The sequence below is a fragment of the Myxocyprinus asiaticus genome, chromosome 42 (assembly GCF_019703515.2).
Source record: "Myxocyprinus asiaticus isolate MX2 ecotype Aquarium Trade chromosome 42, UBuf_Myxa_2, whole genome shotgun sequence".
Classification (NCBI taxonomy): domain Eukaryota; kingdom Metazoa; phylum Chordata; class Actinopteri; order Cypriniformes; family Catostomidae; genus Myxocyprinus; species Myxocyprinus asiaticus.
In genome coordinates, this window is record NC_059385.1 from 9,324,475 (window position 1) to 9,336,644 (window position 12,170).

The 12,170-nt window shown below is 35.9% G+C and overlaps 1 protein-coding gene across 2 annotated transcripts; it reads left to right on the forward strand.

Annotated features, from left to right (window-relative positions):
- Positions 1–249: 249 nt before the first annotated feature.
- On the forward strand, positions 250–11,660 carry LOC127432956 (excitatory amino acid transporter 1-like). 2 transcript variants are annotated; one of them, XM_051684499.1, is made up of 11 exons: positions 254–354; positions 519–694; positions 1,073–1,318; positions 1,817–1,954; positions 4,644–4,848; positions 4,941–4,983; positions 6,030–6,301; positions 7,717–7,950; positions 8,140–8,334; positions 8,444–8,578; positions 9,854–11,660. In XM_051684499.1, the coding sequence occupies exons 3-11, from the start codon at positions 1,138–1,140 to the stop codon at positions 10,062–10,064; spliced, it is 1,614 nt and encodes a 537-aa protein (XP_051540459.1). In that variant the 5' UTR covers positions 254–354; positions 519–694; positions 1,073–1,137; the 3' UTR covers positions 10,065–11,660. The 2 variants fall into 2 exon arrangements, with proteins under 2 accessions (XP_051540460.1, XP_051540459.1); XM_051684500.1 differs by lacking the exon at positions 519–694 and having other exon boundaries at positions 250–354.
- Positions 11,661–12,170: the final 510 nt, after the last annotated feature.

Genomic DNA, 12,170 nt, shown 5'->3' on the forward strand with positions numbered 1-12,170 from the left:
CTGGGATATCTGTGCCCCATGTGGACAATATTTGTACAAAATTAGCATTGGATAGATGTTAATTTGACCTTAAAAATGTAGGTTTGAGCTGGCAATATAGCTTCGGTTTAATTTATTCTACCAGTTTCATGAGTGAAACAAGCAACAACCCCTCCTGGCACTCCATCATGTACCACTGGGCCCCCCTTTGAAGTGTCTTGAGCATCTCCTATTTGGAGTTGACAAGCTCCTCCCCTTTTGAGAGTACCAGTACCAGGAGCTTCTTACTGGTAAAAGATTATTAAATTCCCAGCACAGGCTGGCTCACACTGATCACTCAAAGCATCTCTCAGCATAAGATCTCACTGGAAGCAGGTAAACAAGTCTGTTTCTCTCAGCTACTTGTAGCTATGGAGGAATTTTTTGGAGTGGCTTACATTTGGTTGGAGGTCAAGTAGCTGTTAATATGTTGCCTTGAGCTACAGTTTCTACATAGTTGATTTATATGACAATTGTTGCATTCTCTATCATTTAAATAGATTGAAAGGTTCAACAAATCCATTAAGTGAATTACACGATCTGTCAGACATCCAAATCTGACGAAATCCAGACTGTGAGATGACGGATCTTGTCTCAAATAACTGTAATGATGCTGCACTGTTCAGCACAGATTGAAGTTGCTTGATGAGATCTCTATTGAGGTCATATGCAAAAGGTGGTTTCTTTTATTTTTCAGCTGTAGAGCTTAAAGAAATCAGATATATTTAGATTTTTTTTTTTTAATACCATGAAATGTTTTTGTGATTTAGAGGTTGCGTTATTACAAATCAACCATACAACTGTGTGTCTTATTTATATTCAAAATGCATTTCTAAAATTCAGTTCAAACAAATATTCTGGTGCCTGTTTTAACTGGTAATGTTTACAGTAGGGTGAATTCAGGTAAATTAGTTCACTTTTTTTACATTTTGACTCTCAGAAATGGGCCCAATTTACCTGAATTCACCATTTATTACATAATCTTGATTCTAGATCATTGTGTCTGCTTTTGAGGCTAGAAAAGTTTGTCTCATTCTCTCTTCATCTTCTATAGTCTCAATTGGGTCACCGGTTCCACCCAGCTAGCTTGATATCAGTGTGTTGAGTGACACCTCCAGAATGACCAAAAGCAGCAGGGAGAAGTCGCAGTCAAGCAGCCGTGTGCAACAGATCCGAGAGGGAATTCACCTACGGTCCCTCAAGGCGAGGAAGAAAGTGGAAGATATCTCTAAAGATGACGTTAAAACATTTTTGAGAAGAAATTGTTTTGTGTTGTTCACCGTTGGAGCCGTGGTCATTGGTCAGTGCACCTAGTGTCTATTAGTTCAGTTGTTGACATTAGATTCTAATGGCTTTGTGAAACTTACATTTTTCTATTAAAGGGATAGTTCAACCAAAAATAAAATTGTGTCATCGTTCACTCACCCTCATGTTGTTCCAAACAAGTATGACTTTATTTCTTCCATGGAAAACGAAAGATGTTTGGAAGAATGTTAGTCTAAGTTACCATTCACTTTCATTTAATCTTTTTTTTTTTCAGTACAATGAAAGTGAATGGTGACTGAAGCTAACATTCTGCCTAACATGGTGATAGTTAATGGATTGCTCCTGTGGAGTTCAAACCTATAACCTATCAGTTACCAGCCTAGATCACTGACTTGGCTACATGCAGTTTAAAAGCACCCTGAGTAGCCCTTTTCCCCAGCACAGCCCATTTGAAATAGGGCTATTAATAGAAAAGAATTTGTACAGATTAGTGTATCTTAATTTCTTTTTTTTCTTTCTTTCTTTTTTTCAGGTATCATGCTGGGGTTTGCCCTGAGGCCATACAAGATGTCATACAGAGAAGTGAAGTATTTCTCCTTTCCCGGAGAACTATTGATGCGAATGCTGCAGATGTTAGTGCTCCCCCTACTGGTATCCAGTTTGATTACAGGTATGATATTTTAACTGTTGATTTGAGATTTTTAGATTGAAATTAATTTAAAATGAGCGTTTTAAAAGTTACTACAATGCTTGAATTATGCATAATCCCTACACACAAAGTTTAAAAAGCAACACCATTAATACAACGAGAACGTGAGAACGATTTGGATTTGGAATTTAGGGGCGTGGCTGCACTTTTGAAATCATTCTATAGGATGTAAAAGAAAAAAGAGATGAAAAGAGGGGCGGAAAGACAGGAAAGGAAATTAGTGAGAAGGATAATAGTGCAGGCATTGCTCCAAAAAGGGGCAGTCGCTCTGAACCGCCATTAAAGATATAGGGAGCCCCTTACCTCACCCTTTCCCTTAACTTAGCCATGAGTGAAAGTGACACCCCTTTTTGGAGTTGGTGCAACCCCCTTTTGGAGTAACTACACCCCCTTTTGGAGATTCCACCCCAATTTGGAGGTCTCTGGCCTGGTGCTATACATACTTGAAATTAGTGGACAAGTAGTACCTGCACAGACAACAAGCAGCTCAAATGTGGAGCACAGAATCAAAGTGTTTGTAAGAGAATTGGTGATGCTAAAATGACTAAATTAGGTTTTGTTATTATTTGTGTTTTGTTGTTTTAGAACTATACAGCTATAGGTGTCTCATCAAATATTAATGCACTAATAGCAAATTTGTAGCAAATTCAGAGAGGTGGAAGAGGTGTAAAACATGCTATTATTACTCTGGGAACAGTTTACAGTTTTCTGTAGACAATGACCTCTTTGTGCTTCTATTAAAAGTGCTAGTGAGAATGAGGCAGAGAATGTGAAGAAGACCCCCCATGCAAACTATTCATCATATTCTATTATATTCTATTCTATTTTATTATATTATTCTATTCTATTAGATTAGATTAGATAAAATTACATTATGCATTATGCTATAATAATTTAATAATATTTTGTGCCACACTTGGGTGTGGGAGGGGTCTGTTTAGTTAAGTCAGTCCTTTGTAGCTTCACAATATGAGTCATTTCTTTAGTTTGATACAAGTGCATTGGGACACTGTTTGCTGTTGCCGTGGAGACACAAAGAGGGTGGAATGACCACCCAAACCAGGCAGGTGGAATTTCCCAAGCCTGTCAGAAAGAGAGAGAGAGAGAGCACTAGATGAGGAAATGCTAAAGAAGAGAGAGGGAAGTGTGGTCGACACAGGGGGAAAAGAGGAAATTGTGAAGTGAGAGGCTGAACTTAAAAAGAAGTTAGAGAATATGGGCCTCTAGGAGGACAAGGGAATTTAATAATGGAAGCTTTCTCTTTTTTCTGTTGGGACAGCAGAAAGGCCCCTGACTCTTTCAAAATCCTAACCTTAGTTTGATTTTATTCCCTTTTCTATTGTTCAACTCATGCAAATTGACATGTAATCAATACTAAGAGACTTTTAAAGTCAATATGAAACTGTGTTTGCATTCCATTTTACCTTAATGTGACGTATTTATATATGAAACAGGACATTCAGTGAGAGAAAATTATAGAGTGGGACTTGATTTTATCCACTGGAAATTGTTTGAATTGTGATTGTAAAAAGTGAGTGTTACCTACTGTACCAGAATGGAGCCAGGTGGTTGGAGGGGAGGGGTTGAAAAACAACTGACATCTGCCAAAATATAAAGTAGTTTCAGAGGCGGAGCAAGTTATCATATTTTGCAGATTCAAACATTTGTTCTTTGGAATAACCAATGAGGCACCACTGAGTCATGCACAATAAGACCCTGAGTATGTGCTTTTCTGATTAACCTTATATAACAAAGAAAAAATAAAACATACTGTATATACAATGAATCAACATTTAACCCCCACTATTACCCCTCCCCAATCACCAACCCCATCCTGACCCCCAACGAACACCCCTGTGGTCACATATAAGAATACACACACAAAAAAACAACAATAAATAAATAAATAAATAAATAAACAAAAAAGAAAATATAATAATCATACATAATTAAAACTATACTTCTCTCTCCACAGCCCCTCCCCAAGAGTCCCCCAAAAATGCTAAATAACTGCCCCATTTCCTATCAAACAAATCCCAAAACCCCAGCCTTCTACATGACACCTCCTTGAAAGCTGCCAACCTCCCCATCTCCGCACACCACTCCCGAAATGAGGGCACTCCAGCCGACTTCCATCCCCATAAAATAAGCTGTCTGCCAATCATAACACTGTCAGAACCCAATTTTTTATGTGATTATCACCCATATTGATGACCGCCCCATCGCCCAAAATACAGAGTCTGGGGCAAAATGAAATTTGAATGCCCAATACGTCACACATAAAACAGAGTATGTGTTAAGATTGTAAATAAATTAAATTAACAGCCATTTGTTTTTTGTTAAAACAATCTTCATGTCTGTGCAATGTATTCAACCATCATGTTACATATGGCTGTAGCTGCTAAATGTAGCATTCTCAAAAACCCTGTTGATGAATGGGATGAACACTATAATGTTTTATAATAATTTTAATGTGACCATTAAATGTCCCATCTCAGTTATAAAGATCCTTTGACTGGAATGGGGAAGCAGATATTTATATATTTGTTATGTTGTTGTGATATTATACAGTATGCTGTTATCTACAGATTTGTTTGCTATTTATTATTACATGAGGGGAAAAAAATCAATGTTTATTTTTTCCATCCAGGGATGGCAGCATTGGACAGTCGTGCCTCTGGAAAGATGGGCATGCGTGCAGTCATATACTACATGACCACTACTTTCATTGCCGTGTTTATTGGCATCATCATGGTTCTGATTATTCACCCGGGCAAAGGCTCAAAAGATGAATTCACCAAACAGCAGAAGATCGAGCAGGTCAGCCCTGCGGATGCCTTCCTGGATCTCATCAGGTACTGGGACAAGTATAACCTGTCAGTGACTTTAAAATAGGGTACACAGCAAACCAGTGACATCATATTCAATACATGCACTCTTTTTTCAGAAACATGTTTCCGCCTAATCTGGTCCAAGCTTGCACACAACAGGTATGAGCATTTGTTCTCTTGTATCAAAACTGAATCTGTTCATTTGACTTTATATGGTGATCAGAAACTAATGGCTCACCAGTACAATTTGATTAAAAGAGAATTTATCAAATTGATCAAACAGATTATGCATCTGCATTATAACAAACAAGAATTAAAATAATACCTTAAAATAATGAATAATAAAAATGTTAAATATTGTAAGAGTTGGAGATGGTTTTGGAGGAAGTTCTGATGTGACACTTTAAAGTACAAAAAATAAATAAAAATCAGCATCATTTAGCACTCTTGTTTTGTTTCTGGGAGGCCTTGAATTTATAATCGTAACAATACTGATGACAGGTATTGAAGTTTAATTAATTGAAGATGTAAGGTGCAGACCAATAATCATTTAGCATTTTGAGAACCTGGCTTGAATTGGAGCTACAGCTGTGCTTGTATGGCTGGCCAGAGCTTTGGCAGAGTTGCAGTGCTGCAACAGTTGAATAGAATGGGACAGAAATGGCCATGATACTGAAGAGCCTGACAGTGGCTCACAGTCTGTCCGGATATACTCCCCAGGGACACCCTGTAGCCCACAGGACCTAAAAAAATACATTTCAAACATAGCAAAAGAAACATTCTCTTAACCATGGCTGTGAAAGTTTCCTAGTGCTCCAAATCCCTACATCATAAAAATATCATATAACAGAATCAGTAAAGATTCTTGTATCTTTTTAATGTATTTTTTGGTTAGTATTAGATTTCCTTTAGGGTAAATGAAATAAAAGTAACTATTCTGATTGCTAATCTGTAAAGACCATTGGACAGTTTGGCTTTTTATCATGCAGCGCTGCTTAAGCTTTCAAGTAGGTTTCTTGCTCAGTTTCATATTTATTCGTTTGACAGATAAGTTTATTCAAACTAACTTAAAATGCATCCAATGTATACATCTTGCCAGCATCTGTGCTGCCTGGGAATTGAACCCACAACCTTTGGTGCTGTTAGCTTGTTGAGCTACAGGACATTTTTAAAACTGGTCTCCTTTTGTTCTTTCTCTCCTTTAGTTCAAGACTCAATATGGCAAGAGAATCATTCATGTGAAGATGATAGTGAATGATTCTATATTTAACCTAACTAACGCCACCCAGGAGATCACCCAAGAGGAGGTAATTCCTCTTTCTGGCACCACCAGTGGGGTTAATGCCCTTGGGCTGGTGGTGTTTTCAATGTGCTTCGGCTTCATAATTGGGAATATGAAGGAACAGGGACAGGCTCTCAGAGACTTCTTCAACTCACTCAATGAGGCCATCATGAGACTTGTTGCTATTATTATGTGGTGAGTGATCCCAAACACACAAACAGAAATTAGTTTAGAAACTGTGTTAGTAGCCCAGGGCAGGTTTTTCAATATTCATCGCTTTTGCTGCTTAAAAATTTGCAATAAACCTCAACTCTGACACAACATTTTATCAAGTGCTTCCCATAAAAATTCATAATTCTTTATTAGATGTTTATTCTGCTTACCAATGCAGATACCATCAACATGGAGTCAGTACTTTCGTATGATGTTATTTATTTAATATCTTTGAAAGGATAGTTTACCAAAATTTTTTTAATTCTCTCATTATTTTCTCACCCTCATTCCATCCCAGATTTGTATGACTTTCTTTCTTCTGCTGAACACAAACAAAGATTTGTAGAAAAATATCTTATCTTTGTTGGTCCATACAATACAAGTCAACAAGGTTAAAAACTTTGAAGCTCAAAAAGCACATAAAGGCAGCAAGTAATCCATATGACTCCAGTGGTTAAATCTATCTCTTCAGAAGTGATATGATAGGTGTGGGTGAGAAACAGATCAAAATTTAAGTCCTTTTTTTTTTACTATCAATCTCCACTTTCACTTTCAAATTCTTCTTCTTTTGCTTTTGGTGGCATATCGCCACGTACTGGGCAGGGAGGAGAATTTTATATATAAAAAAAAGACTTAAATATTGATCCGTTTTTCACCCACACCTATTATATCGCTTCTGAAGACATGGATTTAACCACTGGAGTCTTATGGATTACTTTTATGCTGCCTTTATGTGCTTTTTTGAGCTTCAATGTTTTGGACCCTGTTGACTTGCATTGTATGGACCTAAAGAGCTGAAATATTCTTCTAAAAATCTTTGTTTTTGTTCAGTAAAAGAAAGAAAGTCATACACATCTGGGATGGCATGAGGGTGAGTAAATGATGAGAGAATAAATAACATTAATCCACAAATAGTTGAACTGTGCCAACACAAAATCATCCAGGATACTGTAGAAAGTAGAATTCAACATTCATCAATACATATTTACTATAGGAAACAATTTTGTAGGAATCTCTTATTAAGCTTTTACAGAACTTAAGAATAAAAAATGTCAGACTGAATTGTTGGAGTTTGGCATAAGTCTGTACATTTAGTTTATAAACGTAGTTAGACTCAGACCCAATTTTAGATTTTAAAAGTTTTTTAGTTGGTCAGAAAGACTTGCCTTATACCTTACAGTACATATAATATACCATATTATGTTAATATATAATATTAATTTTATCAGTTTGGTGGTTTTGTTTAAAATGGAAATTACATATACAGCACTATAAGCAGTTTTAAACTTCTCAATATAGGAAAAGACCAAAATAAATGTATAAAAATGTATAACTCTGCCATCTGAAGGGAAATAAGTGTACCACAAGCAAATGTAAACTCCCTCTCTTCTTCTCAGGTATGCTCCTATTGGAATTCTCTTTCTGATTTCTGGAAAAATCGTGGAGATGGACGACATCACTGAGATGGGCAGTCAGCTGGGCATGTACACTGTCACAGTGATAATTGGCCTCATGATACATGGTATGATCGTTCTACCGACTTTGTACTTTGTCATCACACGGAAGAACCCCTTCATCTTCATCACGGGTTTACTGCAGGCCCTCATCACTGCTCTCGGAACATCTTCCAGGTAGGCCCCCAAATTCATGTTGCAGGAATCAGACATGTTTTTACATTTATGCATTTATGCAGACGCTCTTATCCAATGTCTCTTACATACAGGTACATTTGATCAGTTTCTGTATTCCCTGGGAATTGAATCTATGACCTTAGTGTTGTAAGTTCAAAAAAAGTAAAAAAATATTTTTTCTTCTCCCAGCTCAGCCACTCTTCCAGTCACCTTCAAATGCCTGGAAGAGAATAACAAAGTTGACAAACGTGTGACTCGATTTGTGCTGCCTGTTGGAGCTACGATCAACATGGATGGAACAGCACTATATGAAGCCCTGGCAGCCATCTTTATCGCCCAGGTTAACAACATGGACATGAACTTTGGGCAGATCATAACCATTAGGTGGGACTGTTTTTAAAACATCATATAAAAGATGATTCATTAAGAAAACTGAATGAAATACTGTATGAATACATCACAAGTATCACTGACATTCTTTTTAATGATACAGCATTACAGCTACTGCTGCAAGTATTGGGGCGGCAGGAATCCCCCAGGCTGGGCTGGTCACCATGGTGATTGTACTGACCTCTGTCGGACTGCCGACTGATGACATCTCCCTCATCATTGCAGTTGATTGGTTTCTGTGAGTGACCCCTAAAACTGTCAATTGATTTGGTTAAATGATGTTGCACACAAAATATGTTTATTGAAGTGTTTTGCAAAATAAGGTAGAAAAAAAAACATCTTTAACAATTGACCACTTCATCCTCACTTTTATTTGGGACTCCCTTCATTTTTCTGTTATCAACCCAGGTTGACACACTTTGACATATGCCCATGAGACTTGCTCCATATTTATATATAGTACTGTGCAAAAGTTTTAGGCACTTGGGAAAAATGTTGCATAGTGAGGATGTCTTCAAAAATAATGCCATAAATAGTTTTCATTTATCACTTAATGTCATACAAAGTCCAGTAAACATAAAAAAGCTAAATCAATATTTGGTGTGAACACCTTTGCCTTTAAAACAGCACCAATTCTCCTAGGTACACCTGGACACAGTTTTTCTTGGTTGTTGGCAGATAGGATGTTCCAAGCATCTTGGAGAATTAACCACAGTCCTTTTATCTATTTAGGCTGTCTCAATTGCTTCTGTCTCTTTATGTAATCTCAGACTGACACGATATTCAGTTGGGGGTTCAGTGTGGGGGCCATGACATCTGTTGCAGGGCTCCCTGTTCTTCTCTTCTAATCTTTTCTATTTGCAAAAGTAATGTCTGGGAGTCTAACATTTATATTTCCTATTGACACACTAAAGCTGAAGATATAAATAACCATCTTAAGATAAATGCTTTTGTGAAACATATATATATATATATATATATATAATTTTTTATTTTTATTTTTTTTTTTTTTTTATTTCATGAAATTCAATTAGCTTTAACATAGAAACGTAATCAGGTTGGCCAAATTAATCATTCCAGACAGATCCCCTTTCCAACAACTTACACAGCTAAAATAGTCTATTTTTAAACTAGGATGATAACTGAACTGAAAGTGAGAAATTTTTTTCAAATGTCACTGATATTTAGAAGGAAAGTCTCAGGATCAAATTTAGAAGGAAAGTAAATGTTAAAGGGATAGTTCACCTAAAAATACCATTTCTGTCATCGTACACTCACCCTCATGTTGTTCCAATTCTCTATGAGTAGTTTTATTCTGTGGATCACTAAAGGAGATCTTAGGCGGAATATTAGCCTCAGTCACCATTCACTTTCATTACATATTTTTTCCATACATTTCCTTTTCTTTTCAGTGGGTTTGGAACAACATGTGAATGAGTAAATTAATATCCCTTTAAAAAGCAGATTTTTCATCTCCTCTTTTACCTACATGCCATTTCATTTTAATTTACAGCGATCGACTGCGCACTACAACTAATGTGCTGGGAGATTCAATAGGAGCAGGAATTGTGGAGTTCCTATCCAAAGATGAGCTTCAAAGCGGTGATGTGGAGTTGGGAAGCTCTGTGCTAGAGGAGAATGAAGTGAAGAAACCCTATCAGATGATTTCTCAGGAGAACGAATATGAGAATGAGAAACAACCACACACTGAAACCAAGATGTAGAGACTGCATGTTCAATGCTTAACTAAGGATTTTTTGTGTGCTTATGTATGTATAGTGGCCACAAAATTATCTAGACACTGAAGCCACACTTAAGTGTCATTATATAAAAAATTTCAAACAAAGTGGCATTTATTTTAAATAAATATATCACAGGCACACTTTTCAAGCTAAATATTACACAAAGTAATTTGTTAGGTTTCAAATGATAAAATTAGATATATTGTGCAAAACAAAAACAAAACAACAAAAAAAAAAGTATTTGGACAATTAAACTTTGTGGAACGTGTCCATACTTAATGTGATAAAATGTGTGGTAAATCTGACAGGACACCTTTGTGAACTTTAGGGGAACTGACTTCATATATCCACTAAAAAACACCAGTTGGTTAAAAAAAAATAAAAAATGGCTAAGAAAGGTCAAGTTAGTTCTGAGAACAGGTCTAGCATCATTTGTTTGCCAATGCCACTTGTTTTGATATTTTGTTATCTGGTGCAATGGCAATTCAGACATTTTTAAGTGTAACTTAAGTGTCTAAAAGTGTCCAAACAATTTTGGGGGCCACTGTAGGCCTATGTGTTGGCTTTGTTATTTTTCTTTATTTTTGCATTTTGCATTTGGTTTTCAGCCTTCTTTTGTCCTTCTACTGTTATTTTATTCTTGTGCTTTGGATAACTCCAGGTCATGCCAATTATTAATTTGATTTGATAGGAGAGTTTTGCATTTATAAAAATATATAATAACACATGTTCTTTTTTTGTACTTGTTTCAATAATTAGTTGAAATGTGAATCAATCGTACAGACGGCACTGAAATGAATTATAGACGCAACATGTCACACAAGCTATGGTTACAATAATAATATCTGGAATCAAACTTATGGGTTTGACGAGGTTAAACAGAACAGGGTCATGAATGTAAACTGGACTGATTTTAAGCCGTAATTAATTTCACAGTACTTTTCTCACAGTAAATGATTCATCTGATAAGAAAGAGTTAATGTAACACTGTTAATGTAAAGTTTTGAACTGGGTGTTAAACATGGGCAGGATTCCATGATTCAAAACCTCTGGACTCCGTATTTTACATGGACATTTATAAAAGGAGGATAAAATATGTCAAAGTGTAAATATCAGGAGAAAATTATGTTTGGTTTGGAAAGATGCTTAACATGTCTTAATGTATGCGAGGACTCGTTAATATTTAAGCAGTTATTTTAGCATATCCACTGACCTTCTTATTGCCATTTGCTAACATTAATAATAATTAGAAATAATAATTAAAAGCTACTGATTATTAATTGTAGGTGAATGGGCTGAGTGTTACTCCAAGAGTCCTGTGATTGCAATAACACACAAAATGTTGTCATCTTGAAAACAGAAATAGACACAATATATACCTATTCAATTGGAAACTGTGATGCTGTTTGCCCTTTTTTTAAATGCTTAAATATGTTTTTCAGGTTGCTAAATATTTCCTATCAAGTCTGTAAAGAACAAAATGGGTAATTAGAAATTATATATAATAAAGATGATAAGGATTTTGTGTATGTTAAATATAGTTTTAAATAAAATGGAGAATGGAGATGCTTTCTGTGACATTGTGTGGGAATTTTGTTAAATTAAATGTTGTTGACCAGCTGTGCATTATAATATTATTTCAGATGGTCCCATGTGGTCTATTGTGCTAAAACACTTGTTAGGCCACTTGTGCAATGGGCCTAATGAGAATTTAACATATGAATTGAGAATTGACATTGAATTGAATTGGGCAATTAAAAGGATCTGCTTTCGTGGTTCACAAAATATCCAGCTCTGTTAATAGAGCCCATTAAAACAATTATTAGAATTAAGAAGGAATAGAATTAAGCAATTACAAATTTAAATACATTTATCAAAAACTTCAAGAATTAAGTTCTTGGAAAAAGGTTTCTACAAATGAAAGACAGAGAAAACTGTAGCTGAAATAATATCTCTCACCAGAATAAACTGAACTATTGGACAGTTCTACTATGGACTTATGCTGCCACCAAGTGGACAATTGTTTCGGACAATCGGACAACAAGCTCCATTTCGACCAGTTGTGATACGCATTTCGATTATGTAATG

Excerpts from the sequence above, each read along its gene's own strand:
- LOC127432956 (XM_051684500.1), top strand. The coding sequence starts at position 1,138 with ATGACCAAAAGCAGCAGGGAGAAGTCGCAGTCAAGCAGCCGTGTGCAA. Across the intron at positions 1,955-4,643 it reads GGTATCCAGTTTGATTACAG|GGATGGCAGCATTGGACAGT; the intron begins GTATGATATTTT and ends TTTTCCATCCAG. Across the intron at positions 4,849-4,940 it reads GCCTTCCTGGATCTCATCAG|AAACATGTTTCCGCCTAATC; the intron begins GTACTGGGACAA and ends CTCTTTTTTCAG.